General features: G+C 37.9%; 1 protein-coding gene across 1 annotated transcript in view; it reads right to left on the bottom strand.

Moving 5' to 3' along the window:
* ABCA13 (ATP binding cassette subfamily A member 13) overlaps positions 1-24,038 on the bottom strand; it is a 190,392-nt gene that overhangs the window by 83,801 nt on the left and 82,553 nt on the right. The window contains 9 exon segments of the mRNA XM_065629402.1: positions 3,110-3,200; positions 7,974-8,204; positions 8,631-8,788; positions 9,744-9,940; positions 12,150-12,368; positions 13,592-13,778; positions 16,274-16,411; positions 17,733-17,867; positions 22,779-22,848. Coding sequence (XP_065485474.1) covers positions 3,110-3,200; positions 7,974-8,204; positions 8,631-8,788; positions 9,744-9,940; positions 12,150-12,368; positions 13,592-13,778; positions 16,274-16,411; positions 17,733-17,867; positions 22,779-22,848 — 1,426 coding nt within the window.

Here is a 24,038-nt window from a genome sequence, read left to right as displayed (position 1 = left end):
GTTTAACTTTTTTTTGGCATGCTCTGTATACATCTACAAAACAATAACCGTCAATTGTGTGCCCCAGATGTGTAGAAATTAATTATGCATTTTCTGTATTATAATATATGCATGTATAATGCCTGCACACATAGGCATTCGCTGTCTTTAAAAGAAAATGTTAACTGTTCTCACCAAAAGGTGAGTCCTATTCCAAGTTTTTTTTCTTTGGAATAAAACTAAAAATTATGAGTAAATCTTCCACAAAGGAAACAGAAACCACTAGAAATTACACAGTGTCCTTTGGATCTTCAAAGTTACCAATATTAAAATTGTTACAATTAATTTAATTAAAGGACTGTTACTTACCTCTGTTTTTTGCATTTAGAAAGGGTCAAATAATTCTAAGTTTATTTTACATTATTGTGGTGTGTTGAACCTGGCCAGTAGCTAAGCACCACGCAGCTGCTCTCTCATGGTCCCCCTCCTCCAACAGGATGGGGGAGAGAATAGGAAGAGAGAAAGTGAGAAAACTTGTCACTCAAGATAAAAACAGTATAAGGACTGAAACAAAGAAAGAACAAAAGAGAAAGAAGAGAAAAGGAAAGGGAAAATTAAAAATAAAATTGATGCAAAGGCAATCACTCAACACCTCCTAAAAGTAGACTGATGCTCAGCCAATCTGATCGTAATGGCTACCTCTCCAAAAAAACTGCCCTCAGTTTTTATTGCTAAGAATGGTGTTGAATAACTATCTGGTCAATTTGGCTCAGCTGTTCAGGCCATGTCCCCTTCCAGCTTTTTGTTCACCCTCAGTTTACTCACCACAGGGAAAGGGGACAGAATGGGAAAAACAGAAAGCCTTGACGCTGCAAGTTCTGCTTAGCAGAAGCCAAATCACTGGTGTGTTATCAACACTGTTTTAGTCACAAATCCGAAACACAGCACCATATGGGCTGCTATGAAGAAAATTAACTCTATTCCAGCCAGACCCAGTAAAATAAGACACTGTAAAATATAACTAGAAAATATCAAAGCTCCGACTTCAGTAAGATGTTGTCATATTTTGCTGAAATGATGTCTCTTACTTGTCTTTGGCATTGGTCATCAGCCTAAATCATGTACTGATTTTTTGCAGTTTCATTTAAGAATGGACATGCACATGGCTTCAATACATCTCCTCATCTGGGAAACAAGAGACAAGATTTTGGTTTCTACACAATCCCAATTCCTCAGGGGACCAGTACCAGTAAAGGATAGCCAATAGCCCTGCTTGTGCTCAGATCCATGCTTTGTCAAAGCAGCTGCCTAATTCAAATTCTTTTACAAATCAAATAGCAGTATCCTGTGATCTTCTCAATAATCCAGCTGTTTGCTCTAGGGGGTTTTGAAAATTCATTTGACTACTTTGACAACAGAAAGTTTGACTGCCTTTGAATCTGCTTTCAAAGACAAAGTTATACAGGTCAAGCTATTGCCCATGGTGTATTCTGGTTATCTTTGACAATGATGGATACCTTCCATGACCATTTCCCAGATCCCTTATGCCTACACTTCACAACTGTCCTTAATGATAAATGAGAGTCATCTGCAATGAATGACAATTTTCCAGTACTTTTATTCCCAAATAAATGGCATTATCATCACATTTTCTTGTTATAATTTATCAGACTGAAAAATACAGTCTCTGATTACTAGATTCTTTATTAATGTAATAGCTTGAACAAATACAAAGTTATGTGTTTTGAAATGTGGATGGTAAAAGATATCAAGTCGTTAGGTACAGTATGCTCTGTTTTCATTACTTTAGGAACTGTAAATCTTTCTTTAATGAAAATACAATGTGGAGAAGACAGACTGTTTTGATTTGAAATTGGTTCAGATATCCTAGCTGCACCCTGAAGAAATATGAAACTTATCATTATAAAATAAAGGGGTATTCAAAACTGTACTTTGAATGGAAGTCTTGTTCTCACCACTCACAGGAGTGGATATTTTATTTGCATATCGAGGTTTTTTTGCAGTATAGTTGCATCTTCACTGATTCAACAGGGACTGAAATCATTCAGCAAAAAGAGGCTCTGCAAAAAGTCATCCAGTAAAGTTTGTACTTTGTAAGAAAAGGTCTCATTTTAGGCCACATTTCCTGGCACTGATTACTCATTACTGGCAGGTCCACTTGAATTTATCTTAACAAATAACACAAGCTTTGTTCAAAATTATTATTTCCATTACGGTAACAATTAAGGTCCTCAATCACAGATCAGGACCTCTCTGTGCCCATGTTCCACAGAAAAAAAAAAAAAAGGACAGTATATAGAACAAAATGTTTGAAATCTGGTCAAAGAAGACTATAATCTAGATATAAATCATCAAATAGAAAGCCACGTGGTAAGTATAGAACCATCAGGATCCCAGGAACGATGAGAAAATATTGATGAGCTTGGTGGGCAATATCATTAGAGAACCTGAGTCTTGCATTATGCAAGGTATCACATTAGTTACTTCTAAGAAGAGTTCAAGGAGAACAAGCTTCCTAAGGTTTCAAAAATGTTAACAAGGACCTCCTCCCTGGCTTGCAGGGCAGGAAAATAGAAAGCACAAAGGAACTTGTTTTACAATAGACATGTAAAGGAGCCTGAAACAACATGCCACTTGGGAGGACAAATGATCATCTACTATGAGGGGAAACACCTTTTTTTTTTCTTTTTTTAATGTGCACATGGATGGAGATTAATACGTTTTTCTAATATCTTACAGATTTTATATCTGTGGTATTCCTCAGCAATATTTATTCATTGTTAGTATGAATCAAAGAGGGCAGTTGCCAGAGATTGGCAGGAGGCTGTACGTTAAGGCTGACGCAGTGAGAAAATGCTTGTGTGCATGTGTACACACAGCAGAAGGGCTGTGAAGTGATACAGAGGTGAATCACAGTAAACATATATAAACCTACTACTAAAGGTACATCACATCACATGCACAAAGAAAGAATTACCAGATGGTAGCACGCAGTATTTTTCATTTGCTTGTGCATTCCTCAACTTTGGGAAATTCATGCATGTTTACCTCTGTGTTTGTGATCTTTATGAATGTGGCTGCTTCAGAAGGTACCTAATTTTTTACTTACAGGCTGATTCAGCACCATTCGTATGGCCTAGGTGTGCTGTCCGTGGAACACAGGGCATCTTCTCTGAGTCCTGCAGCAACTTCAGAAATACCTTTCATAAAATAGGAAAAAATAATTTAGAATCCATTTTCTAAAACCAACTTATATAAATATATATATACATATGTATGCATATATATATATCAAACCACCCAAACTGTCAGATATTAGCAGTGGCTGCTGTAGCCACCCTGCTGGAATATGACTACAAAATTGGTCAGGATCTCCAGTACAGGAATCCTGAGGTTAAGAGGAAAGGAATAAATGCCAATACATGCAAAAACATAGAAAGCATTGTTGCCCCATGCACACTACTATCTGCAAAGATTTTTCAATAGACTGGCTGCCCTTGATTGACATTTTATGTTCCTAAGCTGTGGCATATGTTGGAACACAGTTACTGCAGTTTTTACCGGGGGCCTATTGACAGCTTGAAGTCTCTCCTGATACTCCAGCTAGAAATCTGTGGGCACAACTGGAACACTACCAAAGAGTTCTAGTTCTACCAGTACAACTAAATGTAATGTACAAAACCCTACAAAACCGAGAATCCACAGAGGTCTGGGAAGTGTCACTAGATTTATGCAAGAATGTGGGCAGTAATGCTCTTGAAAGATATTTAAAGGGCAATGCAATTATCAGGCACAGTCAACATTAACAAGGTCCTGTCTAACAAATACTATGGGCTGTGCAACAATGCATGGTTTGTAGCAAAACCATTAGTATGCATATCACAAATTGGGAGGAGATGATAGGATCCTGTTACTTAAAATCACCATGAGAAAAACTGAAATTATTTTTTTAATAAAAGTAACAATCTAAAAATCTGCACTAGTGTAAAATTGTAAGCTTTGAATCTTCCTAAGCAAGGGAACTCACATCAGAAGTGAGTCAAAGATAACATTAAAAAAAAAGCAACAGCACAATGCATCAACTTTATAATCATGACATCTATTTGAATGGTATATACACTTTGCCAAATAGACTTGTGTTCAACCTACTACTTCTTGCTTAATCTTTTTTCACTGTTCTGTCCATATAAAGTCATTTGAATTTCATAGAGATGTATTTCATTTTTCAGTCCCTCAGCCTTGCAGAAGCTTGGAGCAGCTTTCATAACAAGTCAGTTATTAACACTCACCCCACTCCTTGTAAGCTCAAATGTAAAATAAAATTAGTATTTTCTTATCCTGAACTGCAATTTAAACAGTGATGTAGAAACTTCAGATAAGAAGAAAAAAAAAAAAGAAAAATTAACAGAAAATACAGCTACCATGAGTATTTCTAATTGAACAACAAGAGTACAACCAATTTTTGCTTTCTCTCGATGAAAGCCTTTTCCTGTTTTCTGTTCTGTGTTTGGGTTGAGCTGCAAGACTTAGATTATAACCACAGTGCAACTCTCAGAAATCATTAAGAAACCATTTATTTCTTCCGACAAAAGAACCTGGTATTAGCTATAACAAAAAATTCCTTGTTTCCAAGGAGCTCATACAATAGACAATAAAAACCAGTCAATTTGAAGTACTTTATAGTTGTGCAAAGATATTTCTTGACTTGCTAAGTTCTGACTGTTACATAAACCATGTTTTGCTTAGTCAATATAATTGTCATCTAACAGTGGTTATTGATTGCATGTTACCTGCTAACTTTCAGGGGACAATTTTGGCCATTAGCAAGTGCAAAGCTGGAAGAAATTAATACCTCCTGACATTTCTATATTAGACCCTGGAGGAAGATCCTGACTGACCAAAGCCACATTATAATTTGTTGCCTTGGAGCTGTTTGCTGGTGGCTCCTCTGCACACCAATTCATCCAGCAAACCCAACTAAACTGAATCAACTAAAACCACAAAGGAACTGCTTCTCTCTGGCTACAATGAAGGCTACACTACAAAATGTTGCCTGCATATACTCAGTTCAGCGTCCAAATTCCTGCTGGGGTTGCAGACACACACATTTTCTTCTTTAATCACGTCAAGTCACTTGAAGAGAAGATGCAGCTATGCCTTAAAAAAGAAACAAAACCACCAAATACTTTTCTAATATATACTATATCTACTGTAGGTTCACCGATGCAGCTATTCTGATACAGCTATACAGGCAGAAGGTCACCTGCCTTGCCCAGTCCTCCCCATAGTATCCAGGAAGTTCTCAAACATCCCATTAAGAATGGGAATCATTAAGGACCATATCGTACAGAGCAAATGACAATTTATCTGATATTTCACAGGATATTGTGAACAGAAGTAATATTATCCTAACAATGTTATTAGCAAATGGTTGGAAAAGATATTTAAAACCTAAAATGAAGCAAACGCAATATTAGTGAGATGTCAGGAAGTGATTTTTTTAGAACTTCAAGACTGCTTTGAAGTATGAATTGAATCTTGGTTTCCCTTGAAGAGTAAGATTTTTAGAGAGTACGAGTGCCCCTCAGACTGAAAAAGAATAATGGCAAGTGTATAAGAGAACAAAAAGGAAGGATAAAATAAAAATTATAACATCTTTCTTCCTTTTAAGTCAGAGTCCTTTGTTTCCAGATTGAATTGTTTGAATAGACTAAATAGCTCTATTATGTCCTATCCATTTAGTTGCCAATGCAAAGAGGCTTTTGATAAGAAAATGGAGAGTTGAGGTTGTAACAACGACTAATGCTGAGATGCAGAGATGACAGAAATCACCCTAAATTAATGCATTAACTCCTCAAGCTGAAGAATGATACATCAATATCTAATACCACCTTTAAAGTTTTTTTAACCTCCCCTGCAGAAAACAACCAAAAGCAAGCTCTCAACTGAATAACAGATATAGCACGCTGAGGAAGCTTCATCATATTTCATGACAATCTCACAATTTATTTTACAGATGCCAGTTCTGAAAAGTTCTATGATACCCCACAGGGACATAATCAAAAAAGGTTCCAAATATATACATTACCTCAGAATCTATAAAGTTTGGCAGTGAACAGTATTCTTTCTTATAGCATGTTAATCGCCATATATAATTTGAAAGAAAATAACAATTTTTCAATAAGCTTCTTCAATAAGTTTTTTACTTGCCTCATAGAATTGTATAGTGGGAACATAATTTAATTTATAGCTTTATGTAAAATGTTTATTAAACTTGTCTGAGGTTTTTTTTTCCTCCTCCCCCACCCCTTGCCATAGCAAATGTTTGCCAGACTAGCTTTATGTACTATGATCATTTATAAGAGAAACACTGAAGAGATGCCTTTATGTTTTTAATAACTAAGTTGTATAGAAAAGGAAACCACATACTTGCCGGTAGATCATACTTTGGACTTCAGTTTATAAACAATTGTGTAAAACCTAATCCTTTATGCTTGTCTGGGGTCCTAAAAAGCTATGTAGTAAACCAACATAGTCCTGAAGATGTCTCCCAATGGACCACTTCAGGATAGAGCAGGTCCACATAGTGGCATATTGCTTCAATAAATTTCATGAAAAATTGTCATTTTAGGTTTACTTGCATTATTTGGGTTCTATTTGTATTTTTTCACAGATTATATAACATGAAAAATTCTAAATTTGTAAAACAAACCCAGAACTCTTGATGCAGTTTCAAATATCTGACCCCATTAATTCCCATGCATATGGCTTACACAGCAAAAATACAATGCACAGGCTTTCAAGTGTATCATCTTCATAAAAACAGCAAAGATGAACATCTCCCTGGGGGATCTTGTGTTGCAGCTGACCACGGTGCTGTATCATACCATCTCATACATTTCCAGGGAACAGAGGGAGAAGTGACACATCTCTCTTCTATACTAAGTATTTATTGCTATATGTTAAAAATGCCACTCTACAAGAATCTGCATTTCGTTGCTTTTGTGGGGTTTTTTTCAAACATATATTAAATTTTCTGTTAGAAAACAATCCAACCTTGTCTGTCTTTAACAATATATCTAATCACTGGATTACGCAGTTTCACAAAGTGATATTGAATAAATTGTGCCATCAAATAAAAATACACGTGTTTTGTGCATCAAAAAAAAATACTGAGTCTCCTATCATCACTTGAAGTAGTGGAAAAAATTATATTTTAAAAAATATCTATAATACAAAACTTGAAGAGTGGTGGTTTATGGAATCTTGATATTTAGAAGTTATAGTCGGAGTAAAAAGAGTCCAAGGAAAATAACTTCTCACTGATATGGCTATTTACATTGAGCTAAATTCAGAAGTGATGAAGAAGCATAACAGAGTCTCTTTCTCTGGTCTGTTTCATATATATAGACACAGAAAAATATGTATACGTAGGTATATTAGCATGTATATATGTTCATGTATACATGTATGTAACTGTACCTCTCTCAGTATACCCACAGAACACTCTTTAGACATTTCCCCACACAGTTTTGCCAGGTTCTAAGCTTTACAACTTTGCAAGTCTGAGAGTACTCTCAGAAATTTTTTTCCATCCCAAGAGATATCTTAACTGAACCTCCAGCTTTGCAAGTTCAAAGCTCATTCCAGTGCTAAAGATCCAGGACAACGGTGGTTCTCACTAAATCAATGAGACATTAACTTTTTCTTAAGTAAATGCAGAAATGAACATGTAAATGTTACACAGTTCCTCAGTGTTTACACTGGATTCTTGAAGTCGTAGTGCTGAAATTAACAGTGCAGCAAAACGAGAAAATATACATTTATACATTTTGCCTGAATTTTTTTTTTTTAAAAACATGTTTCTCACAAGAAACTGCTATGAAATATGGAAGATACAATAAGAGCAACTGGAAGTTAATACAGGATTCTCTAAGCAAGAAAATGTTATTACACAGAAAAGCTAAAAGTACCTCTTCCAAGGTGGTGTCAGAAATGCCATAGCCAGTCACATGTAGATGATGAAGGCTTCGATCTAAAGCCTGAAACAGACCTTTAAAGGAGGTCTTATCTGCCCTTTCTGGAATCACATAGGTCAGCTCAGTCCCACTATTCTCTTTCAAGAAGGCTTCTGGGATGTGGGTCTGTACCAAAGATGTGACCCGAACAATATGCTTAGGATCCTGGATTTCAAACACAGAAGGCTATCAGGAAAGAAAGATAATCATGCACAAAAAGTTAAATGTCACCAGAAGTATGGGATTTCGTAGTAGAATTCATATAGGAAAATTTCCACTGATGAAACCACATCAAACCTGGGAGGCAGAGACTACTTCCCAGGAATAAAGAACAGTGAGACAAAGCCCTTTTCAGCTAAATATTGAAATTCATCATTTTCAATTATGTAATTGTGTTCTTCCAAATAATAATAGTAGTAGTAACAATAATCATAATAATAATACCACACCTACCCAAAACAACCAAGAAAGCTGATAAAAACATGTTTTGCTCACTATCAAATAATTTCTATTACATATTACTTCCTGGCAGGGACATGCACTCCCTTAGCATATACACAACTATTACTTGGCAGGTACTGTTAAGTTCTGTTCAGTACATTTATAGGATACCTTTTTTACGAGCGTTAAACTGTGTCCCTGGCCGTATGTTTCTCTCAGATAGGAGGGAGAACCACAGCACCTCAGCTGGCCATGCTGCAGGATGGCAATGCGGTCACTGAGCACCTCTGCCTCATCAAGGTGGTGAGTGGTAAAGATCAGTGTGCAACCTGCATCAGAAATATTGGCACAAGTATGCAAAACTTGGTTTCTAGAGAAACACATCTTGCTTTCATGTGGTTCCTTTACCTTTAAGGGAACAATTTTCAAGTCTTTTCAAGACGTAACTACAAGGCACAAACCAGACTTGCATTCGGATTTACAGTCTGAGTTAGATTCAGGTCTAAACTTGCTTTGCCTTGTGTTATATGTAGTAAGCAGTATTAAGCCATTACAATTTCAAGCTGTTTTAAGACCTTAAGAGATTCCTTAACACCACATAACAGCAGTGTCTGTTTCAATGAATCGTTCACTGTGAGTTATTACGGCTAATTGAGTGCTCACTAGCTGAAGAGTTTGCTTCCCACAATCAGTTTTTAACCTTATGGCACTTAACAATTAACGTAGCAGACTGACTAATGAGTCTATTTTCATTAGAAGTATATACGCATCTATGTACAGATATGTGCAAAATCAGAAATGAAAAACAGAAAATAATTTTGACACACTGACAAAAAAGAAAGAGAAAGAAGAGAAAGGAGAGGAGAGAGAAAGGAGAGGGAGAGGGAGAGGGAGAGGGAGAGGGAGAGGGAGAGGGAGAGGGGAGGAGAGGAGAGGAGAGGAGAGGAGAGGAGAGGAGAGGAGAGGAGAGGAGAGGAGAGGAGAGGAGAGGAGAGGAGAGGAGGGGAGAGGAGAGGAGAGAGGAGAGAAGAAACTTCAGGACAGGACTCAGAATTAAGCTCAATCTTCTGCTAGACTGGGCATCTTTCATGAGATAGCAGATAATTCTTCTAATCTCACTTGATTCCTTTAAAGTTTCCCAAGTTCAATTAAATGTTACCTCTGAAATGAATGTGTTTGGTTATTGAATAGCAATACGAATATCGTAACTCTCCTGTTTAAATTTATTGAAACAGAATTCCAGAAAGGAAAACAAGCAGCAAGTTATGTGTATAAGATTTGTACCAGATTTGTACTTCAGAAGAACATTCCAGATGCTACGTCGAGAACATGGATCTACTCCACTGGTAGGCTCATCTAGAACAACTGTCTTTGAGTTTCCAATAAAGGAGATGGCAATTGACAGTCTCCTTTTCATTCCCCCAGAAAGGGCTCCAACAGGTTTGTACTGATGTTGGGATAAATCCACATCTTCCAGAGCTCTGAAACAGGAGTACAGAAATGGGATGGTCTTGAAAAGGTCTTTTTTTTCTCATGTCCACTCAGAGCAGATTTACTAAAATGTTACTGTAAATGGAAAGTGAAAAACTACTACCTCAGACTGATTTTACAATTTGGTGGCAAAAATGAATAGGAAAAAAATTTGTATCTTTACCTACAAAGTATAAACAGGCATCAACACCTTAAATACAAATTCTGGATCAGTATTGTGCAGGATAAGAACAAAAAATTTGAAATTAATTCCAATAAAACAAATACCAGTTTGTCCAATGATTTCAGTAAACTTTAGATTACAGTCTCTTAAACTACTGTAAAGATGGTTAGTGCTTCAGTTTTTACAACTACCTAAAAAACCTTAAAAAAATATGAGTTTTTAGGAACTCTGTAGTCATTTGAAATAAATAAGGTAATACTGCTGCTTTTTTTGTTCCTTTTTTGTTGTTTCTTTTGAAGACGTCTTTCTGTAAAGTAAACAGATTAGTGATCCCTAGGTAGGATAATACTACCTAATCCAACCTAATCTAATTCTTGTGTTAAGGACTAGGAGATACCTTACAGACATCGCCTATTCAACCCTTGCCCTCTGATAGTCTTGCATCTGAGCAGTGTGTGGGAACATGCTCAATAAAGGAAGCTTTCGGTTGCTATCAGGCTTGCAAGCAAAACGTAAAAGTCTCAACAGTCCTAAACTAACCTCCTGAATCATTTCAGTGAATGTACAGCCTGTAAACCATGCTATATACCCTAGGAGAATTTTTCATTTTTAAGAAAACGCATTTCTATAATTGTTGTATAGATATATATCAAAGAAAATTATTCTAATCTCTTTAGAAGGGATCTCTCTTTGCTTAATAAAACCCAAATTTATTTCATTGTTTTGTTGCTTTGCTAGTTTCTCTGAAGTATTTTAAAGCTTTCATTGCCTTTAAAAAAACAAGTAAACTTTTCTTAGCAGCAAGGCCTGCAGAGTCCTGAGTATTCTCATGTGTGATTAGTATGACAGACTGCTGCTGAAATTACAATTCAGCAGTCTAAGTACAATAAAATACAGGATATTATTTTGCATAAATTTTAACCAAACACTATATCTGGTTTGTCCTTGTTGTTCTGGAAAGTTGTTTCTGTTGTTTCTAGAGATAATGCAGTGTCTCACACTAGAGATTTTTCAGATTAAAATTTTAAAGTAACAGGCTTTTATGATAGCTACCAAAAGGGAAAGCCATTTTTCCACAACCGTGTCTACATACGCCTAATTGTACACTTCAGGAGAACTCCCATCAACTTGGCTTTTATTTCCATTGAAGCATGGAAGTGCCCAGCCCTCCACACAGTCTAGCATGAATCAGAAAGTAAACAGAAACTATTTACACTGCTACACTATTAGAAGAGCATACATTTTATTTCCAAAGTTCAGAAAATGCAGTTTGATACTAATGAACAAGATTTCACCTTATACAGTTTATTAGTGGTTTAATACACATGATGCAAAAATGAAGAAGATCTAGTCCTATATGAAAAAGTAGCTGCCTAAAACCACTAGCAAACATTCTCAACCTGACAAGTGGCTAATCCCCTGAAGTCATGTCAGAGCTCTGACTTGTTTTTCTTATCGGATTGTCTGTTTTTAAACCCCTTCACTTGTTGAACACATTTAAACTCTGAATTTGAGAAAGGAAAAAAATACAATGGCCTGTTTTAAAAGATTGTAACAAGCACTGTCTTTACCTGCCTTTTCTGGTTTTCCAATCTTCCCTCTACTGCAGGTGAGGGAATACAGGATAATAAACACATAAAGTCAGTGTTGGCTTATCTGAAAACTCAGGGTGAGCATAAAGCAGTTTACTTTCTATCTGCCTCTGCAGCAAGGAAGGAGGTAAGGCAGACAGCATGAGGTGGGAATCACTGCAGCTGCTACCAGGTTCACCATCTCCACTCCAGTCAAAACAAAATTATTTGATGGTTCCATATACCAGATTTTCAAACATTGACATTTTCACTACAAATACATTCAAGTAAAGATTAAAAACTAGGAAATCTATTTTCAAAACACATTTTCAGAATATGAAGTGTGATAAATACTCATGGAAAACCTGCAGTTTCCATTTGCTTCTACTTGCAGTTTTGCTTTAGCACTTTCTTGTTTAAGTGGCTTGCAATTGACAGATTTCAACAAATGAAAGGAAAACTTACCCACTGACTTGCTGATTCAGCTGTTCCTTTGTCCAGCCAGGTGCCTTCACGGATCCATAAAGCAGTAGATGTTCTCGTACTGTTAGTATGTTGAACAGGACATCATACTGTGGGCAAACACCCAGCTCTGTCCTGATGGCAGCTAGATCAGTACGTATGTCCTTGCCATTAATAATAATGGTACCAGAGCTTGGTGGATATCGACCAGTCAACAGTGATCTGATACAAGTAAGGAAAAAAAAAAAAAATCAGCAAGATCATGACTGTGTTACACAGCTCACACTTGGATTTCTTGAGGAATAGCCTAGCATCCTTAGAGCAACACCGATTCAGTTGAGCATAGTTACAGAGACATCATTTTTTTTTCTTTTTATACCAAGATCTTAACAATCCATCATTTCCTTACTTCCAGAACAAAATCTATTTTTTCCCAACCAAATATGACAGACCATTGTTTCCTTTTTCACATGTATATTCTTGCTGAGGAGTAATTCCTAATTGGGTCCTGTCCTGCATCACTGGTTTTATTAAAGCTGATCATAGCTAACATAAAAGTAGAAATACATAGACTTCTTAATTGAGATATTTTTTAGTGTCATTTTCTTTTTGTTATTTTCATTTCTGGTCAATTGCCAAGAAAAGAGTTCCTTTCAATCTCTAGGAACAAAGCACGAAATCCCATAGAACTCCACATTATCCATGTAACAGCAGTACATGTGGGATGTCAGAAAAGAACACTTTCCTGAGATGTTTTCAACTCCACAACTAGACATTCCCAGTTCCTAGTTGAGCTGCTCCTGAACTAAATATTTTCAGTGGCACAGAGGACCCAGTTCTCTATTCATTACATTGCTTTTGTTGTAGATAGAATCATAGAATCATTTCAGTTGGAAGAGATCCTCAGGATCATCAAGTCCAACCATAAGCTAACCTAGCTCTAGCACTAAACCTTGTCCCTAAGAACCTTGTCTAAACGCCTTGTAAACACCTCCAGGGATGGTGGCTCCACCCCTTCCCTGGACAGCCTGTTCCAAAGCCTGACAACCCATTCCGTCAAAATTTTTTTCCTAATACCCAATCTAAACCTCCCCTGGCACAACTTGAGGCCATTTCCTCTTGTCCTGTCACTTGCCTCGTTTTCTCCAGGCTAAACAGCCGCAGTTGCCTCAACCGTTCCCCATAAAACTTGGGCTCCAGACCCCTCCCAGCCAGTCCAGATCCCTCTGTATGGCCTTCCTACCCTTCAGCAGATCAACACTCCCACCCAGTTTGGTGTCATCTGCAAACAACGGCCTTCACTTTCCATGTGCTTCGGGGAGATTATTAAATATTTATTTGGGAAAAAGAAAAAACAACATAGGAAGGAGTTCACAAACATTTTGAAGTGAGAAAGCACAGGAGAGATCAGAGGGGAGTGTAACAGCACTAAATGGCAGACTTACATAACGGTTGTCTTGCCAGCTCCGTTAGGTCCCAAGAGTGCCGTTATCTGACCTCTGTGGAAGGTGAGGCTGAGACCTTTAACAGCAGCTTTCTGGCCATCCACATGCTCTTTGGTCAGAGACAGCAGCACAACACCAATGGTGGCTCCTTCCATGCAAGGGCCTTTCCAGCTTGGAGGTGCTGGCTCTGTGTGGGGAAGAGCAGCAGATCAAGAGGGTTCTGAATCTAAACATATGTGTGTGCATATATAGGGAATAACAAATAAACTTAATCCATGTTGCCATTTACCAAAGCCTGGAACAGATTTTCAGATGCTCCAAACTCACACAAGCTTGACTGACAAAGATGCTATGCCAGTTAATATTTGCTAAGAACTTGGCCTATTTGCAGTTTTAAAAAGCAACCTAAAACAATTATGCCAAGTCATGTGCATGTTCACATACATCTCCATGGAGTCATAAAATAGTTGTTATATTTTATTTCTAATACAAAAAACATTTATAATAATGTTGCTTGAATCATTGTTTTATGCCCATAAGCATGAGAAAATTCTAACTGTGTGAACTACTCTATATATGCCATCCAGTTTTGGGCACAAAACATTAACAGGCATAGCAAGATAATCCTCCCAATTCATCCAGTCAAAAAAGTAAAGAAGATCTCTTTGTGAAATGATTCAGAGCAGCAGTCTAGTCTAAGCATAACAGAAGGTCTTCAAGGCAAGTGGATACCCAGCATTTTTCTAATGGTGAGGTAAACTGCTCAACAAACTGAGATGATCATATAACACAGGTCAAGTTGATTTCCTTTGTATGTCAGGAGGAAAGATTGGCACTACTTTCCAAACATGAGCACAGTCAATCACCATCTCCATAAATTTATTATTAACATGTAATATTTTATTGACTCATTACAACTGAGAAAACTGGTAGTGGGATTTTTTTAATTCTCTTTAAACAAAGGCAAGCCAAATTGGAATGTTAGTCCAAAGAAACAGAAACTGTTGTGGATGAGAATTATGAAAAGAGAGAATTATCCCTTTAAAGATATATTTTATATATCAAAATATAAAAAATATATCTTTATCTATTTTTATAATTTATATCTATATTTGATGTAATTTGATATGTAATTAAATAAAATATAAATAATTAAATATTGCAAGAAGAGAGATTTATACTCAGCACCCACGTCTCTGCCAGCCATACTCTAGTCGCAGTTCCAGCTTGTAGAACGTACACTCCAGCCCTTCCCTGACACACCTCTGATTTCCAAAGTGCTTTCCACACCCACTAAACCAGCTCCTACCTGGGATATGGAACAAATGGAGAAATCCCCCGGGAGCAACTCACATTGCTGTTCCAAGCAAATTATCCATGAAAAATGCATTTATCACATTTTCAGTACAATGATGCCCAGTTCTTATGAACGAGAGCAAGTCTTTTGCATGCAGAGCAGCGTTAGAGTTCACACACAAACGATTTGCTACCAAGCACTTGACATGCATCATTTTAAGCAGAGGACAAGTGAGACAAACAGACCCACAAAGTTGTAGGTAATCACTTGGATGGCCTGAGCCATCAGACCACACTAGTAACTTCTCAGGCAGAGGTGAGCTTTTTCTTCATTTTCCACAGAGGACGTGGTGAACCCAAGGGTAAACACTGAAACTCTTCAATTTAACTAAGCACCAAAGACAATCATCTCATCTAAATGAAATTGTTTCAAATTACAGAAATTCAGACAAAATTCATACTGATAGCTGTTCCACAAATGCTTAAATGAACCTCGAAACCTTTTGAAGTTTGCCCTGCTCTAGGAGATATCAATACATAAATCTGCTGAGTTGTTCCTATACTTCACATATGCTACAGACAACTGGATCTTTTCCAAGCTACTGTAACTTACAAAAAGACCACAACAACCTATCACGTTGTTCTAAGGACCAAGAGGGAATATAGGTGAGTGTTACTTATTCCTTCATCCACAAAACATAAATGAAATATGAGAAAGTCCTTAAAGAGACCTGAGAGAGGAAAAAAACCTAAAACATCTAAAATAATTCTAAGCAAGTGAACAAAGAAATAGGAGAGCAGTGAATGTATCTGGAGGCAGATAAAAATTAGTTACAATAACAGTGGCTTTTTTAAACAAAAGGCTAAGAAGCAGAGATAGAAAGAGCAGTGATTATGGAAGAGGGAAATAAGAAATAGAAGGGAAACAAATGAATGAGTTCATTTTTCCACTGAAACAAGAAGCAAATAAAAACAGCAGACGGGGAGAAAGAAAATGAAACTGCAGGGGCGGGGAGAAAGTTAATATATCACAACACTTTTCAGATTCAGTAAGAATTTGAAAGGGTTCAAGGAACTTCAGAAGATTGTAGCAAAGAGGCAATACACAGGGACAGGATGAACCAAAGAGATACTTATTTTATATTTTTTAAATAGTTTTCTTAAATATTTATGTACAATAGTTTTAATTGAATGATTCAAGCATTACAGGTGACAGCACAATTAGCAGTTAGTATATAATGTTCATAGTATACACTATATAATGGAGAGAAAGGGACAAGATCTAAACACATATTATAGGACCAAGCAATGATAAGAGCAGATTGATCAAAATCAGTACACTGTTTAGAAAAGAGCAGTTATTAAAACCATTTTATGACTACAAACCTTTTTCTTGGAAGTTTTCATTGGAGAAAAACATATTAGAATTCACATAATGTCTCTTCCTCCTCTCTGCACCACACTGGTTCTTCCAGTAGGAAACAGTAAAAGGAAAGTACCATTGGTTCTTTACTCCAAATTTACCTAGATGGTAATTATGATAGAAACTATTGCAAAATTTACAGTATTTTCATATTTGTTTGTAGGCTACTAATGTCCTATCATTATTTGCAAAGAGCTAGTTAGACCATTTAATTAGTTCAAACTCTTAGCTGCACTTAACAACATGGAAAAAAGTCACTTGGCCATAACACCAGGTCCTGGGTAAAATAATCAATCATCAGTGATACTGTGCTTTACTCTATCTCTAAATCAACTTTAAAGTGGAACAGACTCATAGACTTAACAATATGTAGGCACAGCCTAACGCAATCTTGTAATCTAGAGGGGAAAAAAAAAATGGCCTGACAAGACAAACAGCTTTATATTCTAAAATTAATCAATTGCATGAGTCATTAAAGATTATTCTTCCTTTACTATCTGTACAATTTAAACAAATCAGCCAGTGCAAAAAACATGTATCGTACAATTCAAACAGAAAGAGTGAATATATGCTGCTACACACAACCTCAACTTTGGCATTGCCCAGTCTTTCCAGGCTTCACTAACACAATACACACTCTGTGTGTTTGGAGTTGCATGTCATTGACACTGAAGTGCAGGTGTCTATTTAAGCTAAACTTTGTAAAATTCAGTTGTATATTCTTTCAAGGCAAAATTAATTTCTTACTTTTTATATTTTTAAAACAAATAGAGAGTAGCTAGAAGAAAAAGTAACGTATGCAAATCAGAAGAAAGGTAAATTTCAAACAGCTAGTGAGGCATTAGGCTAACAATTAAAAATGCATCAAACAACTCAATAATATCCATAAAGCTTAGGTAATTACAAAAAAAAATCACACTGCTTTCTGAAAATACACTTGAAAGATAATTAGTTTTCCTTATGCATTGGACTGTGGACTGCCTGGGAGCGAGATACAGTGACCAGGCATTTTGAAGTTTTTGTGATCAAAATACATGTGGTTCATGGGTTTCAGTCCAAGTACTGGATCAGAAGATTCACCATTTTCACAGGAAGTTTTGCTATAGACTGAGCTTTGTTACTGTGAAATACCAACAAGTTCTTAAGTCTTTCAAATATTAGTCACCCTCATTTACAAATAAAAGATATTTCATGCCTGGCTACAAATTCTAGTCCATCTCTAAGCACTACTCAATATTTACATACGTAGGAAGACTTTCTTACCCAGTCCCTAAAGCAATCAGGGAGTTCTGTACATCAAAACCTCAACTCAGAAAAAGCTATGGTTTTGTTTTAGCTGCATACAATGAGGAAAGACAATTCCGTCCATTCATTCAAGAACTTCTTCAAATACATTAAATAAGAACAGCTCCATGATCTTACCAGGAATAATATTGCTGAAATACCAGCCACCTATAGAATATAAAATGGAGTCAAAAACCATCATCCAGCACATCCATCCAAAGGTCATGTATCCTCCTTGTGCTATTGACTGGTGCACATTATTCCACTGAATTCCTGGTAGTAATAGTAATAATAATAATGATTTTTAAAAGGTCGAAGCTAAATCAGCACAGCATTAAAGATCACAAACACATCAACACCACACACTTCTGTGTATTTAAGTGCTGACACAAAAAAGACTGTAGTTAATAAGAGTAATCCTAATGAATAGAAATGAATCGCTATGCCTCTACAAGCCTCTGTTTATCACAGAATCACAAAATCACAGAATGTTAGGGATTGGAAGGGACCTCAAAAGATCATCTAGTCCAATCCCCCTGCCAGAGCAGGAACACCTAGGTGAGGTAACACAGGAAGGCGTCCAGGCGGGTTTTGAATGTCTCCAGAGAAGGAGAATCCACAACCACCCTGGGTTCCAGTGTTCCGTCACCCTGACTGAGAAGAAGTTTCTTCTCAAATTTAAGTGGAACCTCTTGTGTTCCAGCTTGAACCCATTACCCCTTGTCTTACTGTTGGTTGTCACCAAGAAGAGCCTGGCTCCATCCTCGTGACACCTACCCTTTATATATTTATAAACATTGATGAGGTCACCCTCAGTCTCCTCTTCTCCAAGCTAAAGAGACCCAGCTCCCTCAGGCTTTCCTCAAAAGCGAGATGCTCCACTCCCTTCATCATCTTCGTGGCACTGCGCTGGACTCTCTCCAGCAGTTCCCTGTGCTTCTTGAACTGAGGAGCCCAGAACTGGACACAATAATCCAGATGAGGTCTCACCAGGGCAGAGTAGAGGGGAAGGAGAACCTCTCTCGACCTACTAACCACCCCCCTTCTAATACACCCCAGGATGCCATTGGCCTTCTTGGCCACAAGGGCACAGTGCTGGCTCATGGTCATCCTGCTGTCCCCCAGGACCCCCAGGTCCCTTTCCCCTACACTGCTCTCTAATAGGTCATTCCCCAACCTGTACTGGAACCTGGGGTTTTTCCTGCCCAGATGTAAGACTCTGCACTTTCCCTTGTTATATTTCAGTAAATTTTTCCCTGCCCAACTCTCCAGCCTGTCCAGATCTCGCTGGATGGCAGCACAGCCCTCTGGCGTGTCAGCCACTTCTCCCAGCTTGGTGTCATCAGCAAACTTGCTGATAGTACACTCAATTCCCTCATCCAAGTCATTGATGAATATATTGAATAGTACTGGTCCCATCTTATAACAGCAGGTGACATGCTGCTGGCAATATGAAGAGAAGCTGTTGTAGAAAGGGCTGTTTATGAAGTTTTAGCTGGCTCTTAATTTGGCGAAAGAAAAAGAACTATGACTCCAACAAAATGGAGCACTGATCTCTTCAATGAATCACACTATATGCCATTTTGCTAACATTATAAAGAAATGCGTTACAGAAATTTTAAGTCATATCTGTGAATTCTAGAAAGCTTGTATTTGTGTGCATTGACTGTATTTGGAGGTAAACTGGAACAGCAAACTCACTGAGTAATTGCTTCATAAACTCATTACTTTGCAGGAGACGTGAAAGGAAGAAAGAAGGTACAAAACACCAGTACTACAGAAAGGTACCATATTGCTAAATGGAAAACAAAAGTAACCAAATCATAGATTTACAGAAAGCATTGTATTTTTTCCTGAAAATGCTACTTTGTTTACAGAACAGTGGGTTATGATATTGTTTATAAAATTGTTTTTCTAAGATTGTCAAGAAAAGCAGTTTTTCCACAAAGCACGTTTTTCCTTTTCTTCAGGAAAGATGAGTCATTTTGATGAAATGTCTAGTGGGAAATTCAAGTAATATTTTCTGCAACTGTCTTTTCTACTCTTAAAAGTTGGTGTCATTATGTCATTTTGATACTTTTGCAATGCCTAATGGTTTGAAACATCCACTGTCATCAATATCAATCTTGCCGTAGTAGTAAAAATAGAAAAGGATGACATCCCTTTACATATTTAGATACATAAAAGCATAACCTTTGTAGACATTTATCAAGGGTGCAGACATTCGTTTTTCTACTTTTTTAGAACTTGGGCTCAACAGGGACGGCTTTTAGCTTGGGGATAATAGGGATCACCATGTTAAAATACAGCAACCTGTTAGAACACCTAGCTGGTTTCAAAAACATTTTTTCTTCCTAACTCTTAAACGTAACAGGCTGTTTTCATGCATTTCTGCACCTGCTCAGTAGCTTGGTGGGGATTTCACCAGCTGCCTCCAAGCTTGCAGAGGCAAGCTGCTGCGCAGGCTGAGGAGAAACACACAGGAGAAACATACAAAATATTTTACAAAGGAAAGGTAATTGTTTTTCTTACTTTCCAATGTACAATAATTAAACATTCACCTTACCATTATGTTGAGAGTGAATAACTTACACTGTTCTTGTTCTGTACAATATTGTTCTCATAAACCTCCACTATGTTATACACTAGTGCATGTGTGAACCCAGATACATCTACCAAGCTCAAGAGTAGCCCAACCCAATGAACAGGAGATCTGATCAAAAACGCCAGGAGGCCTGCATGGATGAACAGGGAGCTCCTGGCCAAACTCAAACATGAAAATGAAGTATACAGAGGGTGGAAGGGAGGACGGATAACCTGTGAGGATTACAGAAATGCTGTTCAAGCATCCAAAAGCTAAAGCCCAGTCGCAATTGAATCTGGCCAAGGATGTCAAAGATGACAAGAAGCGCTTCTATAAGTACATGGCTGAAGGAAGACTAGGGAAAATGTGGGCCTATTGCTCAACAAGACAGATGACCTGGTTACACAGGATGTGGAAAAGGTTGAGGTACTGAATGCTACCTTTGCATCAGTCTTTACTAGCAAGTCTGATTCTTCAGAAATCCCCAGTCTCAGAGGCCCAGGGCAAAGTCTGGAGCAAGGATGATGCACCTTTGGTGGAAGAGGATCACGTCAGGAAATGCTTATGGAAACTGCCCACAGATAAGTCCATGCACCCTCATGGAATGCACCCAAAAGCACTGAGGGAGCTGGCCGATGTCATTACAAGGCCACTCTCAATAATCTTTGATCAATCATGGAAACTGGGAGAAGTGCCCAAAGACTGGAGGAAAGCAAATATCACTCTTATCTTCAAGAAGGAGGACCCAGGGAACTACAGGTCAGTCAGCCTCATCTCTGTCCCTGGGAAGGTCATGGAGCAGGTAATCCTGGAAACCATTTCCAGGCACATGAAGGACAGGAATATCATCAGGAGTAGTCAGCATAGCTTCACCAAGAGGAAGTCATGCTTGACCAACTTTATTAAACTTCTGTGATGAAAGGGCTGGCCTGGTAGATGAGGGCGGACTAGTGGATTTTGTCTACCTGGACTTCACTAAGGCTTCTGATACTGTCTCCCATAAGATCCTCCTACAGAGGCTAAAGAAGTATGGGCTGGAGTAGTGAAGTGGATTTCAAACTGGCTGAATGGCCAGGTCCAGGGGGTGGTGATCAGTGGCATAAAGTCTAGCTGAAAGTCAGTTACTAGAGGTGAACCCCAGGGGCCAATACTGAGTCTGATCCTGTTTAACATCTTCGTTAATGATCTGGATAATGGGGCAGGGTGTAGCCTCAGCAAGCTTGCTGATGACACAAAACTGGGAGGAGGGGCTGATATGCCAGAGGGTCAGGCCAGAGAGGCCTGCACAGCCTAGAGAAACAGGCTGACAGAAACCACATGAAGTTTATCAAGAAGTGCAACGTCCTGCACTTCTCAAGGGACAATCCCATGTGCCAATTATGATGGGGGACGCCCAGGTGGATAGTATCTTTGCAAAACAGAACCCGAGGGTCCTGGTGGACACAAAGTTGAACATGAGCCAACAGTAAGCCCTTGCCACAAAGAAATCTGATTATATCTTTGGCTTCCTTAGGCAAAGCATTGCCAGAATGTCAAGGGAGGTGATCTTTCCCTTTTCATTCAGCACTGATGAGGCCACACTTGAAGTACTGGGTCCAGTTCTGGACTCCCCAGCACAAGAGATGCATAGAGGTACTGCAGAGTCCAGCAAAGGGCTACAGAGCTGATTAAGAGACTGGAGCACCTCTCCTATGAGGAAATGTTGAGAGATCTGGGACTGTTCAGCCTGGAGAAGAGAAGGCTCGAGGGGGATCTTATGAATATATGTAAATACCTGGAAAGGAGAGTACAAATAAGGCAGGGCCAGGCTCTTTTCAGTGGTGCCCAGTGACAGGACAAGAGGCAATGGGCACAAACTGAAACACAGGAGGTTCCCTCTGAACATCAGGAAACACTTTTTCAGTGAGAGTGACTGAACACTGGCACAGGTTGCCCAGAGAGGTTGTGGAGTCTCCAACCTTGGAGATATTCCAAAGCTGTTTGGAAATGGTCCTGGGCAACCAACTCTAGGTGGCCCTGGTAGATCAATGGAGGTAGACTAGATGACTTCCAGAGGTCCCTCCCAACCTGAACCATTTTATGATCCTACAAAACTCCCTGTTGATATCCTCACCAGAAAGCAAGCATTGAAGTTGCCACTGACATCAATGAAGACTTCCAAGAAACTGCTCTAAATGACTTGCCAAAGCTTCCTCCACTGACCTGAGAGAAATAACACATGCAATGAGTGAAATAATATTCAGTCATCTGCTCACCCTTAGATAGCTCTACTGATTTTCACTAAATATAAAGTTTGAGTTTGCACCTCTAGAGAGATTTCATTGGCTGAATACGTTCATTCTGTCATCTCATTAGATATGGGGATTTTCCTCTAACCTCTATTGTAAATAGAGCAATGCTAAACCCACTTTAATTTATTGCTAGAAAGTGGCACAAGCTTAACTTGGTTTTCAAGGGGTGTTAAAAAGCTTTTTCTCCTGTCATGATCTATCTTGCTAACTCATGATTAGAGATTTTTTTCAGAATGAAGTGAAAAAGATTTGCAGCTGTAGTTTTTGAAATATTAATTACAAAGCTTTTCTTTGGTCTGGAGAGCTTACCTGTTTCTTGGCCCTCAAAGAACGTAATGAAAAATACTCCTTGCCCAAATGCAGTTGTAGACAGAAGACACTACACCACAGGAGAAACAGAATGTGAACATCAAATAAAACATTTCGTTAACAAACTCGATGAAATAAAATAACTCGTGATACTAAAAGCGAGCACAAAATAAATAGACCTTTGTTTTACGTAGGCTAATTGTTATTATTTCATTTTATGTTTAAACAATACTCTCCCACATACTGCAGTAGTATTTGCTACACCTTAAAGAGCTCCACTGATGTAGTTATTAATATTGGAAAGCATTACTTAACTTTACAACAAGTTATAGACCATCATAAGTCTAACATATACTGAAAACATATAATGCATAAGAGTTTCTGTAGTAAGAGCAGAACTCAAGAAGAAACAGAGGCAGAAGGAATATGCACATTGGTACTATATGCTGAGACAGCATTTTATGAAAGGAAATAGCATTTGACTTCCAAGAAGCAACATAGTCATGCTGTATCACAAACGCATGAAGTGGAAAATGAGCAAGTTAGTGCTGTAGTATAACAAGAAAGCGTGACTGGTGATCAATGAAAAAATACTGTGGAGTTCAGAATGCTGATGGGGACCATCACTTAGCATTACTAAAATTAATAAGGATTACTCAGTGATAAAGTTCTGCAGTTTTAAAGTGAGCTAAAATAGCAGTTCATTTTATCTCCTATGTTAAAATAATGCAATTAAATAAGGTTTCTGCAATATTTGACACAAAAAAGAACATATTCTGTAGCTATCTAAAGAAAGAAGTATGACACAGGCTGCTTCTTAGAAAAAAATTCAAAATCATTACTGGATTAAACTTTTGTACAGAGAAGTTCATGCTATTTCCCACCAACTAGGTCCCCGCCTCTTACATTGTTAAGGTTTCACCATCTCACTTGATGGCCTCTCCCGCTCTTCAAAAATTATTGTCTTTTCTAGATGCTGCTGCCTCTCATTTTCAGCAAATGCAGGATATCTGAACAGTTACTTTGAAATAACTGGTTTTAAAGTCTGCAAGTTATCTGATGCATACTTTCTTCTCTGTGGCCCAAAGGCAGGAAAAAAAGTCACAACAGGAAAAAAAAAATCAACCCTATTTATGCCCAAATTCTGTAGTCTTACATCTGTGCTTACTTGTATGCAAAGAACCAAAATATTTTATCTGACCAATTAACACTGAAAAAGTGTCTATTTTATTTAATAATGTATGAGTTATTCCACCAGCT

The sequence above is a fragment of the Caloenas nicobarica genome, chromosome 2 (assembly GCF_036013445.1).
Source record: "Caloenas nicobarica isolate bCalNic1 chromosome 2, bCalNic1.hap1, whole genome shotgun sequence".
Classification (NCBI taxonomy): domain Eukaryota; kingdom Metazoa; phylum Chordata; class Aves; order Columbiformes; family Columbidae; genus Caloenas; species Caloenas nicobarica.
This window is presented reverse-complemented; position numbering and strand designations above follow the sequence as displayed.